The sequence below is a fragment of the Indicator indicator genome, chromosome 1, assembly GCF_027791375.1.
Source record: "Indicator indicator isolate 239-I01 chromosome 1, UM_Iind_1.1, whole genome shotgun sequence".
In the NCBI taxonomy this organism is placed as follows: Eukaryota; Metazoa; Chordata; class Aves; order Piciformes; family Indicatoridae; genus Indicator; species Indicator indicator.
The window spans coordinates 108,211,247-108,232,623 of NC_072010.1; the positions used below are offsets into that span (position 1 = coordinate 108,211,247).

At 35.5% G+C, this 21,377-nt stretch overlaps 1 protein-coding gene across 1 annotated transcript in view; it reads left to right on the forward strand.

Annotated features, from left to right (window-relative positions):
• NCAM2 (neural cell adhesion molecule 2) overlaps positions 1-21,377 on the forward strand; it is a 277,781-nt gene that overhangs the window by 213,666 nt on the left and 42,738 nt on the right. The window contains exons 14-15 of the mRNA XM_054393199.1: positions 14,470-14,589; positions 16,032-16,153. Of these exons, the coding sequence (XP_054249174.1) occupies positions 14,470-14,589; positions 16,032-16,153 (242 nt within the window). The remainder of the gene's footprint in view (positions 1-14,469; positions 14,590-16,031; positions 16,154-21,377) is intronic.

Consider the following 21,377-nt stretch of genomic DNA (forward strand, 5'->3'; position numbering starts at 1 on the left):
AATAATATCTTTGTGTGTTTTTGCTTCAATGTATGGACTTTGCTTTGCTTTGTATCCTATTAAATTGCTTCTATCTTGACTTACGGGACATTTGTTATATTTTCCCTCTCCCCTTGTCTAAGAAGGGAAGTGATAGAGCAGCTTTGGTGGGCATCTGGCCCCAAGCTGGGGCCAAACCACCACAATGTCTCAGAGATTGTTGTGCATGTTGAATAATGCTGTATTTCAGAAAACATTTTTGGGTTGTGCTTTCAGCTTTATAGTTTAGTAAAGTGTTAGGCAGACAGTTTAAGACCAAGGAAAACATGGATGAGAAAACCCTGTAAAACCAAACCAAAAAATTTGTTGTCATTTTATACACAACTTGTACCATGGCAATTGATGCACAATGTGGAGAATTTTTAAAATATCACAGTAATTGTCATATTGTAACATTTACATAAATTAGTGGTTTAATATAAGAAATTATCTGTTGTCAATAGGCAATAATTGATAATACTAAAAAAAAAAAATTAGGTCATTCCTGATATCAGTTAATATGCTTATGATACTAAGCCTAAACTCATGGGATTTCTTTTTCAAAAGAATCTGGATATTTAGCTTCTTTCAAAAATAGTTTTCTCAAATTAAAGCAGCTTTGAATTTACAAGAATGTGGGAGTTGCATATCTTTAAGTTATAGTAATGTAAGATGCAATAGAAATAACACAAAAAGTCTTAAATTTTAATATATCTAAATTTTGCTAAAATGTTATGATATAATATGCAACATGTGATACAATTTAAAAAAAACCCAAAAACAAACAAACAAACAAAAAACCCCACTGAACCCAAAACACAATAAATGAGTGCAGTTTACAAGCAGTTTACATTCAGAATACAACCAATAGTAAACGGTAGGAAGAAGACCACTTTTTGTCCAAAATAATTTGTGTTATACCTGCATGTAAGAAGGTTATTCAGCCCCCTCATTCTGTCTCTATACTATTCCTGGCCTCAATCCAGTTTAATCTTTGCTGTATAACTCTCATGTAGATGGAAAGGTTCGACTGCAAATAAATGTCTTAAACTAAATTACATGGATGAGAGACTGGAAAGTAAGGGGAATTGTGAAAGGAAAACTAGGATTAAATATTTCAGGTTTTTGTACAGATCTAAAACATTGGGAGAATGGACTGTACTTCTCACATTGAAAGGTGAATAAAATGTCATGAGAAATGAAGAAAACCCAGGCAATTTGCTTCACAGCACCACTGTCAATATCTGAGGTTACTTACGTTTGCAATTGCATTTAGTCAAAGCTCATTGCAAAATGTGATTTATGTTCAAGTGGTGTTTTGTTTTTTTAAGGAAGTAGACCTTAAAATCTCTAAGAACAAATGCAAGGCACTTTGATTGCAAGAACTATGTAGTAAATATTTTAATAAGCAATTAAATAGAAATTAATTTTTCCAGATATATTTCACCTCTTATTCCTCTGTTGTAATAACACCTCTCAAGTAAATTTGCAGTGAACATCCTGATCTGATGCCAAGGTCTTTCTGGCTTGTTAAGGTGAATCTTGTTAAGTAAAGAGTGATGCAATGCAATATTTAATATGAATAACTGATAAATTAGATGCATGGTGCAACTGCAAATTTTGCCTTTCAAATCTGAATTGTATCCATCTGCATTTATTTTACATTGCAAATTGCTTACAGAAAGGCAAAGTACATTTATGGAATATTTATGCATGTATAAACTCGTGCTGCATTTTGTAATACAAAATAGGAAAGTGTCCCTGGAGGACAACATATCCTTGAAGTATTTTCAAGGTCACTGAATGACAGAGTAGTTATGAATAGCCTTATCTGTATTACATTTCACAATATCATAAAATCACAGAATGTTAGGGGTTGGAAGGGACCTCTAGAGATCATCTAGTCTAACCCCCTTGCCAAAGCAGGATCTCCTAGGGTAGGTCACACAGGAATGCATACAGGTGAGTTTTGAAAGTCCAGACAAAGGAGACTCCACACCTTCTCTGGGTAGCCTGCTCTAGTTCTCTGTCACCCTCAACATAGAGAGGTTTCTTCTCATGCTGAGACGGAACTTCCTGTGTTTCCCACCTATAGCCATTGTTCCTTGACCTATTGTATTAAATATCCTGTATCATTAAACAAATCTCCTTTTTATTTCTTTTTTCTTTCTTTTCCCTTCATTGGCAAGAAATAAAGGATAGTAGGGTGGGGCTAAGAAAGAAAACATTATGAGTGAAAATTATCTTTGCATGTAAGAAGCGAAAGAACAGTTGTTGAAAACATACCCATTTTGAAACCTTTGCTTTCTCATGGTACTGAGTACCATAAACTACACATTTGGATCTGGTTTTAGTCCCTTTGCTTGTCACTGTAAGAATGGTCTATTTGATGAAACTAGTTTATTCTTACTTCAGATGGGGCTTCTGCATTTGGTAATAGAGCAAGCAGAGTCTGTTACTCACACTTTGCATGCTCCAGAGTTGAAAACTGCAAGAATTAAAGGAATGAAAGTCAGAACTCCTGTGTCATAACCTGCTTCCTAGGTAGCTCCAAGGCTGCAGCAACATACCATGGTCATAGAACAGTTAGTATTGATGAGAGATTCGAGTTTAGAAAATTTGGTCAGTGATAATATACTGTTCAAGTGAAATACATAGGAGACTACTTTTGTTGGCATTGACACTAAATGGCTGGTTTGGAACATTAAATTGAGCAAGTAAAATCAGTAGTTTAGAGAAGAGAAAAAATCATACATTTAAGAATTCAGTGCTATGTTATAATATATAAATATCTGTGCATATATAAAACTGAGGAAAGATATGTAGATTTTATATATGTTATTCTGTTTATTGCTGTTAGTATGCAGAATTACAATAAAATTGAAAGATGCTGGAATTTAAGTAGCAGTCTCAAGATACAAGGCTTCTTAGCATATCTTAATCTGCCTATTAAAAAAATAAAAAATATCTACTTCTCTGAGAACAATATTAGAAATTTTCGTTACTTTGTGCTCTGCAAATGTTCCTTAGCAGTAAGAATTCCTGATTTTTTTATCTGTCTTGGAGCTTTTTAAGATTACTGATATATTTGTAAAATATTTTTCTAAGTAAAATATTTGTAAAACATTTATGAGTTAGACGTGGTTAATTTTCTTAAGTATTTTGGGTCTTTCTAGTTAAGAAAGAACATCTCTTATTTGTATCTCTAACATGATGCACCTTTGTACCACCGTAAGAAAACTAGTGAATTACATGAAACACCTTAAATTTGTTGAAAAATCTGAAAGGAACAAAAAGATCACTCTAGTTCTGCAGAACCCAACTGACAATAGGAAGATGTAACTGTTAAATTTAAATTAGCAAAAGTCAGTATTTTCTTAGACTTTGAAGGCATTTCTGTGATATTTTTTTTGCCTTTTTTCATTTGGTTGGTTGGGGTTTTTTTGAGGGGCGGTTTGTTTATTTGCTTGGGGTTTCTTGGGGGGGTTGTTGGTTTTTGGGTTTTCATGTTTGGTTCGGGTTGGAGTTTTTGTATTTGGGTTTTGGGGTTTTTTTTTGGTGCTAAAAAGACATGATATTTGGATGAGGAATCAGTTATTAGTTTAAGATAAATTCTTTAGGTCTGAGTTATAATCTGCTCTACTAAAAGGGGTCACCAGGATCTTACCAAGTCTTACCTCTCCAAATGGTAAGTGTATCAAACTAAAACTTGCCTTCTCGTTGTCTTGGGAAAAGATCTGAGTTCACTCTGTGAAGTCATGCAAGCAAAAACTAGCTCAAATTAAATCTCTGCACCTGAGCACAGTTCTGCCCTCAGACTGGCAAGTCCCATTTGCCACTGTGAAGAGAGCCTTAACTTAAATAGGAGGGCTCGCAAACCCCTCAAATATCAAGTAGACCTATACCAAGGTCTACTATACCTTGCCTTTCTCAAACATTATTATGATCCTTAAAATTATTTGTGCTTGCTACACTATTAGCCAGCGTATACACATTCAACACATCCAACCTGACATTCCAGATACACCATGGAACCTACTGTGGACTTTGTGCTTAGAAGATCCAAGGCTTGTCTTCTATGAATTCAAGTGAAGACTGCCTTAGCTTGTTCTCTCATTAACAAATAACTCACAGATGGAGTTTTGAATGTAAGAGACCCATTTAATTTCCAGTTTTGTGTTGCTAATTTCAAAAGAGATGTTAGATCACAACAGGATCTCTCTTGTAGTAACAGCAGAAAAATGGAACAGAGAAACTGAAATACAATCAATTCTTTATACCTTACAAAGGGTAGAGTCTGGCATATATGAGATAGACTAAAATAGGATTCATTTGATTTGTACAACTGAAGAATGGGAAAGGTCAATTGTATGAGGCTTAATAAGGGCAAGTGAATGGTCCTGCACACCAGTCACAATGACCCCTTCCAATGCTACAGGCTTGGGGCAGAGTAGCTTGAAAGCTATTCAGTAGAGAAAGACCTAGGGGATGTTGATTGACAGCTGGCTGAACATGAACCAGCAGTGTGCCTAGGTGGCCAAGAAGGCTAATGGCATCCCAACCCATACCAAGAATGGTGTGACAGGAAGGACCAGGAAAGTGATTGTCCTTCTGTACTTGGCATTGCTGGGGCCACACCTCCAATTCTGTGTTCAGTTTTGGGCTTCTTACTAGAAAAAAAGATACTGAGTTGCTCAAGTGTGTCCATAGAAGGGCAACAAAGTTGGTGAAGTGTCTAGAGAACAGGACTTTTGAGGAGCAGCTGAACTGGGATTGTTTAGTCTGAAGAAGAGAAGCCTGAGAGGAAACCTTATCACTCTCTACAACTATTCAAAGGAGGTTGTAATGAGGTGTGGATGTTGGTTGTTTTTCTCTAGTATCAAGTGACAGGACTAGAGGAAATGGCATCAAGTTGCACCAGGGGATGTTAAGATTGGCTATTAGAAGAAATTTCTTCACTGAAAGGGGTTTCAAACACTGGAATGGACTAACCAGAGAGGTGGCTGAATCCCTGCTCCTGGAGGTGTTTCAAAGAGGTATACATGTAAGGCTAGGGGCCATGCTTTAGCACCCAACTTGGTAGAGTTAGATAATGGTTGGATGAGACAATCTTAAAGGTCATTTCCAAATGAAACGTTTCTATGATTCTGTAATCACTTATTGCCCTTAGAAGACCCTGTTTTATTTTCTGGGTCGTCTCCCACTAGACATTGTTTTTAGCTTTGATGTGTGTTCAAACTAGAAAAAAGCTGGTTTAATGGCCCTGGTAATCTTAGGTTGATGGTTGGACTTTGATGATCTTTTCCAACTAAAATAGTTTTAAGCTCTATGATTCTGTGATATTTGAGATAGTGGTAGCAGTGTGAATTTTCACTCAAAGAAATATTACCAGTTTTAAGATTATTTTTTTCCCTGTTTCTTTCCCTCTGTTCTAAATTTCTATCACTATGTAGACTGAATGCAGATCAAATACAGTGCAGGTTAGTAAGTGGACTGTTTTGGTTTTCATCAGTTTGCTGCACCTTTTTCACATTATTTTACTACTGTCAAGGAAAAACTGAGTCCCCTGGAAATACTTTAATCTCTTTCAGAGGAAAAAATTGATAGCATTCTTATGAACCTTAAACAGGTATTTGTGGTGGTGATTCATGTTCTTTTAAGGGCAGACGAAAGACCCAGGAAGAGAGCAGTGAGGAACCTATGGTAGTAGAATGTGAGAACAGTGAGGAATCTATGGCAGTATGTCACTAAGGGTCTTTACAAATGTCTTCAGACTTTTGTAGATGTCATACAACCTGAGCAATTTCTCCTGGGATGAGCAACACTGTTTTGTTTCATCTATGAATTTGCACAGTAGGAGGAAGAGTATAAAAAATGTTTTTCTACATGAGCTTCACAGAGTTAGCTCACAGAAGTGTTGATGAAATGAAGTTAGAAATTGCCATGGGGGAAAAATACATGAAAAAATAAATAAGGATTTTGCTACACAATAGGCAAAACGTTTATTTATATGCAGAAATAGCCAGACTGTCTCAGTTCCATCTGTCTGTCTTGCCCAAATAACAATTAATTTCATAAATACCGATTCAAGCATCTGGCTATAAATGTCAGAATTCAACTAACACAAATAAATGAACTTTAATAATGACAATATTTCAAGCTGCACATCATATGGAAAACCTTAATGGTAGTGAATTCTACTGCCAGTGAAATCACTGGCATAATTTCCATTAGTATTCAGAGACATTATCAAGCCTTAAGTCATTCCCTAAAATACATACACAGAAACAAATGTAACCATTTTCAAAAACAGAAGGAATGGCTCTGTTGGGAATTTCCATCATTCTTTGCACTCTAATGTATAATTATTGCATTATTTTGGAATAAAGGTTGTAGTGGCTTAATTAACTGTGCATATAAACAATTACCTGTGAATAAAGATACCTAGCGTGGTAAATCAGGTATAATTAATCTCCTATAATGTTCACTAACATGAACAATTTGCTTTATAAAACACTTCTTAGTAGTTGATATAAAAAAATATACCTGGTAATAATAACTGCTTGAATATTTTGAGTGCAGCTCCAAAACACAATTATCCTGTTAAGCTCCTTTTCTCCAAATATTCCATTTTAATTGTTCTTGGGTAGGATTCTGATATGTCAGTATACTAGTTGAACCAGAAGTAGAACCATTTGAGGGATTATCTTTGATACCTATTTTTATTAAATAAAGCTAATAAGAAAAGATTAAGTAATCTTTAGAACAAAAGGTACAGTGCCATAAATTAAGGAAAGTAAAACAAGCTAAAGGGTAACCCAAAGCTGCTGGAAAAGAGCAGATTTATGGATTGACAATGTAGTTTATAATATATTGAATCAGCATGAATCCAGAAAATGGTGTCCCTCATTTAACATAGTTAGGGCATAACCATTAATAAGTTTTCTTTCTAGAAGTTAATTTTCTAACTTGTTTAAAAAGCAACCCAAATTCAACCTGTATTTAATCTAAATTACAATATAGTGCACAATCTAGAAAAAAACCCAGCAAAATCCTAGGAGAAACATTCCTGGAACCAAGTCACCATCCCTGGAGGTTTTCAAGAGGGGATTGGACATGGCACTTGGTGACATGGTTTAGTGGCCGTGAGGTCTTGGGTGACAGGTTGGACTTTGATTATCCTTGAGGTCTTTTCCAACCTTATTGATTCTGTGATTCTGTGAAAGTAATTTTACTGAGATGGATCATTGTATCAGTAAACTGTTACCATAACCCAATATGAAACAGAAAGGTACTTGCATGAACTGTATACCAAATAATTCACTTACAAAACTTAGCATTAAGAACAAAGCTGTTAATTGCATGTAGTATTTTTAGGCTCTAGGCTTACAAAAGATATTTGTGCTTCCATTAATAAGAACCCATATTATCATACCCTCTTCACATTTTTATGTTAAATAAATGTAACAATAAGTTATGAGTATTTTGTAAACAATTCAACCACTTGTACTGATTACCCTCTTATCCTATTAACCTTGTGCTACTATGAGCTAAGTTTGGGAGATTTTAGTTCTTATCACCATTGAAGTGGAATTTATCCATCAAACAAACATTCTTACTTAAAACTGAGCAAACCCATGATAATACTATTTTTATCCCTTATCTGTCTAAAAGTCTTTGTACTTCTTCATTTCTTCCACTATATGACAAAATCTTTTTGGATTACTGTAAAAATATTTCTTGCAAATTTGAAGCAGTTCCTTCAGGTATCTGTTGTTCATTTTTTTTATTAACTGAAGTTCTCTCGGCAGCTTTTTTTTTGTAGTTCACTGAAGGTGTAAATGACTTCAATAATAAACCAGTTCTTTACATAATTCAATACGCTAAAATAGAAAAACCTACTGAGATTCAGTCTGGAGTAGAGAAGGCTCCAAAGAGACCTTATTGTGGCCTTCCAGTATCTTAAGGGGGCCTACAAGAAAGCTGGGGAGGGACTTTTTAGGATATCGGGTAGATAGGACAAAAGGAAATGGAAAGAAAAACAGAAATGGGGAGATTCAGATTGGATGTTAGGAAGAAATTCTTCACCATGAGGGTGGTTAAACACTGGAACAGGTTGCCCAGGAAGGTGGTGCAAGCCCCACCTCTGGAGGTTTTGCAGATCAGGCTGGATGTAGCTCTGAGCAACCTGATCTAGTGTGAGGTGTCCCTGCCCCTGGCAGGGGAGTTGGAACTAGATGATCTTTGAGGTCCCTTGCAACCCTAACGATTCTATGATTCTGTGATCCAAGCCAACAAAATGTAAAGGCATTTCAAATACAAATGCTCTTTGAATAACCTAATCTTTAAATACTAGGTATCTTCATTTTATTTATTGAATAAGTAATTATTTTAGAATCAGCTTTCAAGAAATATTAGTTTTCAGAATATGTCTTTCTTTTCATCCATGACTGACCTAGATCCAGTACTGCATCAAGCAGGACACTGGACGATATAAACTCCAGTTGTTTCTTCCAATCAATCTTTCTATGACTGTAAATTAAAGGAGAATACTACCTTGTTTCTTGGAACATCAGTTTCTTCTCTCGTATAAAACTATCGTGCAGTTCTTAATGCAAATATTTTAAAGTTTACTTCATGAGGAAACAGCCAGCCACTTGACAAGGCCTACACTTAAAACTTTTTATGAAACGATAAAACAAATCATTAAAATCAATAGGGATTTGGACTCCTATCAGATATTCCCCATGCAAAAAAAAGGTATTGTTAAAAATGCTTTCTAGCATATGAATAATTTTCTAAGTATAGCAGCATGAAGGTTCATTGTTAATTATTTATGTGACTATAATTGCTGCTATTTTAATAATACAAATGACACTATTAAATACAAAATCTGATGCAGCTAAGACTTTCCATAAATCAAATTTATTTTCTGTAGACATTAGCTTTAAAATTCTCCTATTAAAAAAAAATATTCTAGGCCACTGAATATACCTGAACTTCCACTGGCAATACAAACACATAAAATTGTCTTAGAAGTAAATACTACTGTGCTGAGTAAATACACCGTACTACAACTTCAGCAAAGGATTAACTGCATTAATCTTATTGCAGAAGGGCAATAAAAGCACTTATTAAGATCATTTTTGCAAGTTCATGTTTCTCCACCCTTTTTTTTTTTTTCTATTTTGAACATGCATCAAGGCTAAAAACAATGTCTACTGGGAGATGACCCAGAAAATAAAACAGGGTCTTCTAAGGGCAATAGGTGATTACAGAATCATAGAAACATTTCAGTTGGAAAAGACCTTTAAGATCATCACACCCAAACATTATCTAACTCTACCAAGCTGGATGCTAAAGCACACCCCTAGCATTACATCTATATATCTTTGAAACACCCCAGGAACAGCCATTCCATTCACCACTGGTTTTTGGTCCTGGCTATCTAGACTATTTTTACCCAGCTAAGTGTCCACCCATCCAAGCCATGAGTAACCAGTTTCTCCAGGGTGATGCTGTGGGAGACAGTGTCAAAGACTTTACTGAAATCCAGTTTAACAACATCCACCGCCTTTCCCTCATCCACTAAATGGGTCACCTTTCTGTAGAAAGTCAGGCTAGTCGAGCAAGACCTGCCCTTCATGAGCCCATGTTGGCTGGCCCTGATCACCTGGTTGCCCTGCAGATGCTGCTTGTATATGAGGGAAGATGGTATTTCAGCAATGATGTATTTTATGTACTTCATCTCAAAATACATCTGTGTGCTAATTTAGTTAGATCTGACATTCTCAAGGGATTGAGTTTGGAACTGGAAGAACATTGTTCTATGTAATGGATAGCTTTCCAATGAGAACAATGCATTGATGTGATATTTCTGGTAATTAACATCATTTAAAATCTACTACAGAATGAAAGTAGTGTAACTGTACTATTAGTTCCCCTAATGTTCCTTCCTTCCTTGGTGGTTTATGTAGCATATCATAGTTTTAGAAGATACCTGAGCTAGTTTTACTTTGCTAAAAGACAATTTAATATGACAGACGTTTCTTCTGTCATTCTGTTGTAATAAGGTAATACAAATAACCTACCCCTGGATCATTAAAACACCTGGGGATTTTTTTTTTTTTACTGACTCAAGTTTATAGTACAATTTATTTGTACAACAAATCTTGTGTCAGATGTTGTTTTCCTGTGGCTCATCCTGATAACAGTTAAAATTCTGCAATAATAATTTAAATTTTTGTAGCTGAAGTGTTTATAATCTGTATTAGAAATAGTACGGTGTTGTGCATTTTTGTCTATCTAATAAGTTTTTTGGTTTTTTTTCCATACTTTATTTCCATACTAAAACATTTCCTTTAATGTTTTAGATTTGCTTTAATTATGGACTACAATTAAAAAAAATAATTTCTTGCATACGCTTTCATAAAAAAAATTTATAATTTAGTTTTTAACTCTCTATGCATTTTACTATACCAAAACCAAATTAACCAGAAAATTCTTGTTTCAAGAGCTCCTCTAAAGATGCCACATCACTGGTGTCTTCCCTGTCTGTCTTTGTATAAATGGAAAACACTGAGGTCTAATCTATTGTGCAACATGTTAATTGAGCTGAACAATACATGCAGAGTTCATAAAAGAGTTAGAAGAGTCTTCTGGGGTTTTGTCTTTGGAGTAGTCTGTTGCATATAGTTCTCAATGTAACCAGTCAGTCTGTGAATAATCACATCAAGATTAATGAGTCTACAAAACAGAATTCTTCAAATAAAGTATGCAGATACTGTGATTAGAAAGACACTGTAAAAACAGAGGCAGATAGATAGGACAGCTAGAAAAAGACTGGAAAAAATCATATTCTGAAAGAACTAAAGGAATTGCACTTTCAGTATATTTGAGGCTTAATGTATTCCAGGGAATATACCTATGACCCATACGAGGTATATGAGGTTTAACGAGGCCAAGTGCAGGGTCCTACACTTTGGCCACAATAACCCCATGCAGACTGGGGGATGAGTGGCTGGAGAGCAGCCTGGCAAAGAGGGACCTGCAAGTGCTGGTTGACAACCAGCTGTAGTCATGTGGCATGGAAGGCCAACAGCATCTTGGCCAGCATGTAATTCTGGCCAGGGTTGTAACTGTGCCCCTGTATTTGGCACTGGTGAGGCCTCACCTCGAGTACTGTGTGCAGTTCTGGGTCACTCATTTCAAGAAAGACAGTGAGGTACTGGAGCAGGTCCAGAGGAGAGCGACGAGACTAGTGAAGGGACTGGAGGGAAAGTCTTATGAGGAGAAGCTGAGGGAGCTGGGGTTGTTTAGCCTGGAGGAGACTCAAGGGACACCTTATCATACTCTACAACTACCTGAAGGGAAGTTGTAGGAAGGTGGGCATCAGGCTCTTCTCCCAGGCAACTTGTGACAAGATGAGAGGGCATGGCCTGAAGCTGTACCCTAGGATATTTAGGTTGGGTGTTAAGAAGCACTTCTTCATGGAAAGGGTAATTAGACACTGGAATGAACTGCCTGGGGAGGTGTTGGAGTTGCTGTCCCTGGAGGTGTTTAAGGAAAGATCGGATGTGGCACTTAGTGATGTGGTCTAGTCTCTAGTCGATGTGGTGCTGTTGGGTCGTAGGCTGGACTTGAGGATCTCAGAGATCTATTCCAGCCTCAATAATTGTGTATGGATCTGTGATTCATATAGTATACATTAGACCAAATTTTTCTCATTCATATGTTCAAAGTCTGTGGGACAGATCCTTAATCTTAGCTAATTATTCTCAGTATTCCTTTACAGCTGAAATATTTACAGTACTCTGATTTTCTTTGTTTTCAAGGAGGATATTGTTACAATTTTCTACCTATGTACAAAACACATCCACATCATACCATCACAGATACCAAGTGGCTCCAGTTTTTGAAGGCATAATATCCTATCAGATTTAGTTGGGTGGATTCTGTAAGTGTGTTTGTAAGTCATTGTGTCTAGACATATAGTACTATGGAGGGAATTCTAAAGTAAATACTGATTCTTTAAATACTACATATGTAAGTAGTGCTATTTATGTAGATAGGCCCCAGGAGTCACTTAAGTGTTTATACAATCAGATCCTTAGGTTTTACGTAGACGCATTCACGTTTTATTTAACATAGACTCATAGTCATGCTTTTATATTATTTAAATTTTAAAAACATTTACATTAACTCTCATTCTTTTATGTCCTAAGGTTTATTTTCAATGAAATTATTCAGCCTTGGAAGGTAATCATGGCTGAAAGGCAAGTCAGACACTGCTACTGCTTGGTTTATGTTTTGAAGTTCATCTCACCATGACTGAATATTATAAATAATCCTTCCCTTCTCCAAATTCTATTCCTGTTCTTGTGATGGTACTTTATTTTTTTCATAACATGGTTGTACTTTATAGTTTGATATTTTTAAATCTTGAAAATGTCCTGAAGATACACAACTCTATTTTGCATACAAGAAACCAGTTACCGTGTTTCAATGACAAATGTAGAAATTACTGTTTTTTCCAAAATTCATTAAATCCCCTTAGGTCCACATGTAATGTGATCTCTGTCTGCTGCAGAAACTAAAAAAATAGAAATTTTAATAAGTCTGGACTCAATAAGAGTATTGACAGAAATAATTATACTTTTATTAAATACTGAAAAACAGGCCTAAGGCAACTGTTAAAACACTCCTATATAATGAAAAAACCTGGATTCCTTAGAGACAGAGACTACTGCCTTTTTTACAAGGCATAATATTTCTATACCTTCCTTTATAATAATAATAAGCCTCTGCTTTTCTGGGTACAAGAAGTACATCAGTACTTTAGGTAACACCCATTCAATTTATGCCCATTCCCTACTATGAATCTGATACCCGGAGAGCTCATCACACAGCTGGCAAACAGCAAGGTGAAGATTGCTTTGAACAACTGTTGAGAAGGCTATGTTTTGTCTTTGAGTTGGAAAGAATATAAACACCTTGTAGCTGAAGAGAAAGACTAGGCAGAAGTTGACCGGATATGCTGAGAAGCTTGTTTGTCAGTATTAACCTATTGTATGCTTTGCTTGGACCCATGTCAGTGAAAGGATAGTCAATTGGGATGTGGCGGCTCTGTATTAGAAAAGTATATGGGTTGACTATGTAACAGAGTAGTAGGCTTATGCTTAAGCTCTTGCTTTGCTTTTGCTTGTGCTTAGTACTTTTGCTTAGGCAATAAATGCTTTTACCATAACACGCAGCCTATGAGAAGAACACTACTGCTTCAAATATAAGCCCCTGCTTTTCTGGGTACAAGAAGTACATCAGTACTTTAGGTAACATCCATTCAATTTATGCCCCTTCCCTATGATGAATCTGATACCTGGAGAGCTCGTCACGCAGCTGGCAAACAGCAAGGTGACAATTGCTGTAGAGACAATAAAAGGAGTCTTTCTTGTAAAGGTGGGGTAATGGTCCAAGAACTTTGTCTGGATCAGTTTCCAAATGCACAGTCAGTACTGATATTGGTACTATATACTACTATTATGTACAATTCCATACAGTAACATGCAATACTGCACTCCCACAAGGGATCCAGAAATCCAACATTCTTTGCCTGGATTTTGTTTCTAGATTTGTTGCTGTACATTAGAGCAACAATCTTAATTTTTTTTCTGGCAAGAATTTCCCTCTATTGTTTTTATTTTGAGGGCAATTCTAGGTAGAATCATAGAGAGAGGCTGTGTGAAAGATTGCTGCCAGGGAAATTCAGTGATGATTTCTAGAAGTGTTCTGAGTTCAAGCCCTTTTGCTTCTCAAACCACTTTTTTTGATTATTGCAATTTGATATGTCCTCTTAAATATGTACAAACCTACTTAATTCACTTTCAGATCCTTTGTGGATAACTCAGAACTCTTCCTTTGATTGCATCCATCTGTCACTTTAGGTCTTGAGTACATCAATAAATTTGCAAAACGTAGGACCAGTAATTCACCACTAATGTGCATGTAGCTGCACCTAGGAATGTAGTTCAAGGATGGCTGATACTACTTTCCATGAGGGAAGAATGGCAGGTTATGAACAGTATGAAGGGGGCTTGAACATGCCCATTCAGCAAAAATTTTGTATGGTTCATGTCTCCTGTGCTCACAATCTGAATATAAAGTACCAAGCCCCATTAGAGTCCTTAATTGCTGCCTATGAATTCTATAATACTGGCATGAAATTCCCTCAGAAGCATAACTTGCTCAGTCCCCACAGTGATTTTATACAACAAAGAAGAAGGGGGTTACTAGCACTCTACAAGAAAACTTAAGTTTGCAACTGCTAGAGTATTAGAAAACTGTGACTTGCAAGTTGTAAGTGAAGCAAACAAATAATGAAATTGCCTGATATTTTTAACAAAATTTTTGTTTCATCGATTTTGTTTCCTATATTTTTTTCTTTCATTTTTTTAGCAATGGTTGTTCTCAGCAATTTGGAACCAAATACCACATATGAAATCAAAGTAGCTGCTGTAAATGGAAAAGGTCAAGGAGAGTATAGCAAAACTGAGATCTTTCAGACCTTACCTGTCCGTGAGTAATATTTATACTCTTAAATGAAAATGTAAATGATTATTAGGATATGTGATTTCCCTATGAGCTAAAAATTTGAAATGATTTACTGTGGGTAATAAGGTGGGGTTTTTTTTATTATATGCTACTTCCCAGTGTAGAACATTAGTCTTTACATTGTTTCTCGTGTTTTGTTCCTCTTACTCCCCCTTCTCCACCACCAAGTAGTATGTGTAAACTTTAAATGGATGATTTATTCCATTATCTATATTTTTCAGACTTAGAGAAATCCTTGTTTTATATTCAAGAGCACAAACCCTGAATGAAATAAGATTAACCCCTTTTCTCATTTACACTCAGGGTATTAGAGATATCTGTGAGAAATGAATTGGCCCTTTCTAGAGAAATGTCTTCTGCAGAATATGCTGCCACAAATTTTGCAGTTATCAAGTTCTTAACAGCAATCTTAAGATATAGAAAGTTGATGAGAAGAAATTGTTTTAATTATGATAACGTTCAAATGATAAATGCTACAAAGCCAATTCTGTATTTTTAGTTATCTTTATAGGCAAGAAAATAACATTGAAATAATTAATTTTCTCAAATTATTTTAAGATAAAAATGGCAATAAATAAATTTAAAACAAAGAGGGAAGAAAAACAATGGAACTGCCATATGGCACTGTATAGTACTTAAACGGATATACCAAAATACAGCAGCAACTACTACTAGACTAGTCTCTCATAAATCTGTTCTGATAAAACTGTTTCCTGAATAGGATATTTCTCAATACAGTTAAGAATACTGGCCCCAGTGGCATAAAAAAAGAGAAGTCATGGAACTGCAAATAAAAAATATTTGTGTTATTTTATTATGTTTGCACTGATACATTTCTTCCATCCAAACCCAGTAACTTGGCAACTTTCAAATTTCTTTTGATTAATGCATATGCATGTTCTAAATATTTTGATGGAACAAATAGTTTATTGTTATTCATATGGACTATTATGCCTAATAGGAAAGTCATTAGAAAATGCTAAAAATTACATTTTTAGCAGAAATTTTACAGAAAGCTAGGAAAATTCTGTGTTGAGGTTTATCTTTGCTTTGATAAGAGATAAATTCAAATATTGCAATATTTCCAAAGGAACTGTTTCTGGGTGAATGCAAATTCACAGATAATTTGAAGATGAGACGCTTCAGTATGACAATGCGTGTTCATTTTAGATGTGATTTAAAACTTTATAATAGACATTGCATGTGAGCATTATAATTCATTTATGCTAGAACATACTTTAAGCAAAATATTTAAAACAGTTAATAAGGGTGTTCTGCTGTGCTTGGAGGAATGTTGTTAATTTTAAAGATTTTTAATTAACAGTATTCTGAGCAAGTTCCCAGATGTAATTTAAAACTTAACCTATTGCTGAGCTATTATCTATTGTTTTTTCCCCTTTTTTTAGGGGAGCCAAGCCCCCCTTCAATTCATGGACAACCAGGAAGTGGAAAAAGTTTTAAACTCAGCATAACTAAACAAGATGACGGAGGTGCCCCGATTTTGGAATATATTGTCAAATACAGAAGTGTAAGTATTTCATTTAATCAAAGTATGTGAGGTTTTCTTAATAATGGCTGCTTTAAATGTAAAGAAGACTTTTGGTATGATTGGAAATGATGCAAAATATTTTGCATACTACAAGATGATATAGTATAGTATTTTTTTTACTAGCTTCTTAATGCCAGATTATAAAACAAATAAAAAGAAGAAAACCACCCTGCTCTTCTTAAAGGTATATCTGAAAGTTCATTCTAGGAAAACTGTGTTCTCTGTTTATTACATGGTAAATGTGGAATCCTTGTGTTCACCTCTCAAAAGTGCAGTAAATTATTGGCCAATTAAACTTACATAATTAAGGGTTGTTTGAACAGCAAATTAGTAACCTGTTATAAATGCATCTATATTGATAGATAGCATCCTGTAGATAGGAAGCTATATTGCAGTGCTCCATAATAATTTTGAATAAGATGAATTATCTAACTACATTTCATATTTTCTGTCTCCCTATATTTTGAGGCTCAGCTTAAATAATTGACAACTTGTGAGGAATTTCATGAGTCTCAGTGTACGCATCAGGCAATCATACAGAGTTTATTTGCCTTACATCATATGGAGTCCAGTTTGATGTTCTCTCACTAAATTTGGCAAATTTAGAAAATAGGCTTTTCTGCAATGTACTGTTCTTTTTTCTAAAATGCAAGAAAAAAATTAAAATCTTAAAATATGGGGGTTTTATTAGTATTATTAAAGTAGCTAAAATAGCCTTCCTTTCCTGAAACTCTATGTTTAGAAATTATTCAGCTGAAGAAGAAACTCCAGAGCTAGCAAATGCAATTAATTTAATCGTTTGGGTGTTATATATGCACATACTATATGGAATTTAATATGCTTCTGTGACTTAAATAAACTATATTATTTTGGCTCTATCTCAAATATTTTTGGAAATCAATTTTTTATCTAGTGTTTTGACTAAGATATAATATTATATTATAAATTATTGCTTTTCATTTTTATTGTTGAAAAATAAATGCACAGCTTAAGTAGTAACTGGAAACTTAATAAGATATTGAAGAATACAGCTTTTACTTAGACCTGAAATCCATTTCTCTTTAAGCTTCCCACTGAAGACACTATTTGACTATGTTAAAGGCCTTCCTACAATGACAAAGCACAATTTTTTTAGTGTTTACATTAGAAAGAATGGGTGCTATTTAAAGTTCTTAATTATCTGTTGATTGGCTCTCTTCCGTCTTCCCTATTGGTCATATTTGATTAGCTCTCCTGTAATTCTTGACAGCCTCGTTACTTGTCTTCGCTTGCATGTTGAATGAGAATATTAATTACCAAGCTATAAATCAGTGGCTTTTTCTTCTTTGTGTTCCACAACATGTTATGTCTTATTAAGAGTCAGTTCCTCACATTTTAGTTTTATACTGATTTTTTTTTTTTTTAAACTAGGAGAAGGACAGCCTCTAAGATATTACAGCAATATTATAACCTGGTTTAGGGCAATTTTTAAGTTTTATTCCTCTGGAAATCACATGTTTGATCTTCTCCAGACTGAATAGTCCTAACTCTCTCAGTCTGTCCCCACAGGAGAGGTGCTCCAGCTCTCCAGTCACCCTTGTGACCCTTCTCTGGACACGCTCCAGCACGTCCAGATCCTTCTTGTAATAGGGGATCCAGAACTGGACACAGTACTCCAGGTGGGGTCTCACCAGAGTGGAGTAGAGGAGGAGAATCACCTCCTTGGACCTGCTGGCCATGCTTCTCTTGATGCAGCCCAGGATGTGATTTGCTTTCTGGGCTGCAAGTGTACACTGGTGGCTCATGTTGAGCTTCTCGTCCACCAGCACTCCCAAGTCCTTTTCCTCAGGACTGCTCTCAAGCCAGTTGCTGCCCAGCCTATGTTGGTGCTTGGGATTGCCCTGACCCAGATGCAGGACCTTGCATTTGGTCTTGTTGAACCTCATGAGGTTGGCATGGGCCCACCTCCCCAGCCTGTCAAGGTCCCTCTGGATGTCATCCCTTCCTTCCAGCGTGTCTGCTGCACCACACAGCTTGGTGTCATCAGCAAACCTACTGAGGATGTACTCAATGCCACTGTCCATGTTGCCAATAGAGATGTTGAACAGGACTGGTCCCAGTACTGATCCTTGAAGGACTCCATTTGTCACTGGCCTCTATTTGGATATGGACCCATGGCAGGGGGGTTGGAACTAGATGATCCTTGAGGCCCCTTCCAACCCTAACAATTCTATGATTCTATGATGTTGCACAAGGGATGTTAAGCTTTATGCAAATAGTTTATTGGGAAAATAGATACTAAATTTGTAAATGGCCATTATCTGCTGTGTTACTACCAAGTACTATAACAGTAAAATTAAAATCTGGAAGGGAGTGTTGAAGGAATTATACAGACTAAAGAGAAGGTGAAGAGATAAGGAGGACCAGGAGGAAGGAGCACTTAGAATAAAGGGAAGAGATTGCCACACCAGCTCAGGACAGCTGGGTGACAAGGCACAGAACTCAAGGGAAAGATGGGCTATGAAGCAGCATTTTCAAGATATTACACAGGTTAAGCTTAGCACTAGAAACAGTATGCAAACAATGTGTGATACAGGAATAATCACCTGACATATATTCACAAGCAAAATTTTGTGGTTACTGTTCAAGTGCATTTTGACTGTGATGGATGTGCAACCTGATCTAAGTGAACCTGCTTCAGCAGGGAGGTTGGACTAGGTGATCTTCAGATCCTTTCCTACCACTACCATTCTGTGATTCTCTGATACTCTATAGCTGCACATGGCGTAATTGTGAATTTGTGTTTGGCACACGATGTTGCCCACTGTTCCTTGCAAATATATATCACTCTATTTTCTTGTAACTATTTGGTCCCAGCCTTCAGTTATGATTTTTGGTATCATATCCTGAATTACTTCATAATGCTTAAAAAGCAAATATTTAAATAGGCTTCTTAGTGACTGGAAAAGGGAATTCTGTTTCTATACTTTTGGGTCTCAGAATACCAGCAGTAAGTTGGGGGTGGGGGGTTGTGGAAAAACAGAAGAAGCATTTGGGTTTGGTTTGATGGGTTTTTTTGTTGGTTGGTTGGTTGGTTTGATTTGGTTTTTTGTTTTGTTGGGGTTTTTTGTTGTTTTGTTTGATTTGGGTTTTGTTTGTTTGTGGTTTTGTGTTCATTTGTTCTTTTCTTTTTCCCCCGGGAAAACAATTTTCAGTAAAAATGAAATAATAAAAATATCTATCTTTTAAGGTTTTGTATTTTTAGATAGAATCAAGACAAACTGATGAAAATCTTATTTTGAAAAATATTAACCATCCTTAATTTATTCTTTACTTTTACATCTGTAATAATGTTTGGAAGAAACATCATTGGCAATGACAAGTATTTGATTGATGGGATATATGCTTCATTCTTGTTTGACTATGTTGGTGGAAAACTGTGGGGTTTTTTGTTCTTTTATGATAGCTTCTAGAGCAAACTTCTGTAAATATGAATAATTTAAAAAGAGATAATTTCTCACTCCCAATCTGAGATACCTACCATGAAATAGTTAAATATTTTTGCTTCTCAGAGTTCCACTTTATCTGACAGATCCTTGGACTTTCCATGCATTTTAACAGTATGTACCTTAGCAGTTATTTTGTTCTTTGTATAGTATTTGTCCTGTGTTACCTAGACCTACAAAGGGCCATCTCAATGTAATGGATTCTTGTGAAGTCACTGCTTTAAACTACCAGATTGTCTTCCATGAGGATTTCTTGATACTTTTTCCTGACAGCTTTCAAGATAGTGTGGCATCTCCTGCCCTTTTTTTATTACAAAGGACCACCATAATAACAAGCCTGTCTGAGACGAATTTTCAGTGCAATAATTTAAGGAGAATGGAGAATATAAGAAAGGACTGTAGGAAATTAATAATTTTTTCTCACTTTTTATGAGTTCCAGAAGAATACGATCTTCGATACAATGTAAAATGATTATTAAAGAGAGAGATGTTATTTTCTAGACTAGTAAATGGCTAGGTGTCTAAACAATGGATTTGCTTTATTTCTGTTTTTGTCAGATGTGACCTCAATTTTTGAAATGCAGACAAGTCATGGTAGACTGGAGTTTCACACTGCTTTGTTTACTTTTTCTCTTTTGTTTTATGCCCCATGGTTTTAGAGTTTTCTTAATTCTCTTAAAAATCGAGCTCTTAGAAACTTCAGAACTACATGTGGCTGATACTTGTATTTAAAGCAAAGATATATGCAATTAAGAATTTTTTTTTTAATATTGTGCATGTGCATCATTAATCTGTTGCATTGTGACAGATTTTTGACAGTCTTTGGTGTCAACCAAAGACTTATAGTGGGAAGATGACAATGGAAATCTAAGCCTTAATAGTAATGGAAAAAACTGTGAATCTTTGTTTATTCTCACAGCATCAGTGACCTACTGTAAAGGAGTGTTTCTGCACAGAAGAACAAAATGCACATAAAAGAACTTTTTAATCTCTGAGATTGTAGATCTGATTGCAGTTTCTGACAGTGTGCATTTGTTGGTGGATATTAGTGATACAACCACCAATAATAAATGATTATTGAAGACATTTATATTAACTCCTCAAATTCAGCTACAGTTTGTGTTTTAGAAGCTTCTTCCATTTATTTTAGAAAACTATGTAGTATGTAGAGCTTTCTATAAATTTTAAGTATTAATAAAACAGTCTAATGTAGTATGAATTGTTCCTTTGTAACTCTGTTTTCTGCTTCTTAAGAGCAGAAAGAGTCAGCACAAACAGGGAGATTTAACTATCAGACTCTTTATTTCTGTGTTCCCTCTTTTTCTGTTTCTGCACTAATAGTAACATAAATCTGGAGACATTATTAGTCTGCTTAGTAAAGCGTATTTGAAAATGCATGTGAAATACAGGCATAATGAAGAATATTACAAGGTTTGGGGTTTTTTTGTTTGTTTTTAGATGCCAAAAGCAGAGTGTATTCTCACAGACTTTATCTTTAAAAGAAGATAACCTACTTTCCAAATACTTTCTTTATTCTTTCTTCTCCTAAATTGTGTTTGTCACTCTGTAAAACATATTGTTGTCTTTGAACTCAGGGCTTGAACTTCGTTTTTTTTTATCTCAGTCCACCCAATTTGGCTTCACTTTCAGCTAAACATAGGCTATCACTTCTCTGGCATGGCATTCAGGTGGCATTTCAACTCTTTCATTTTTATTCA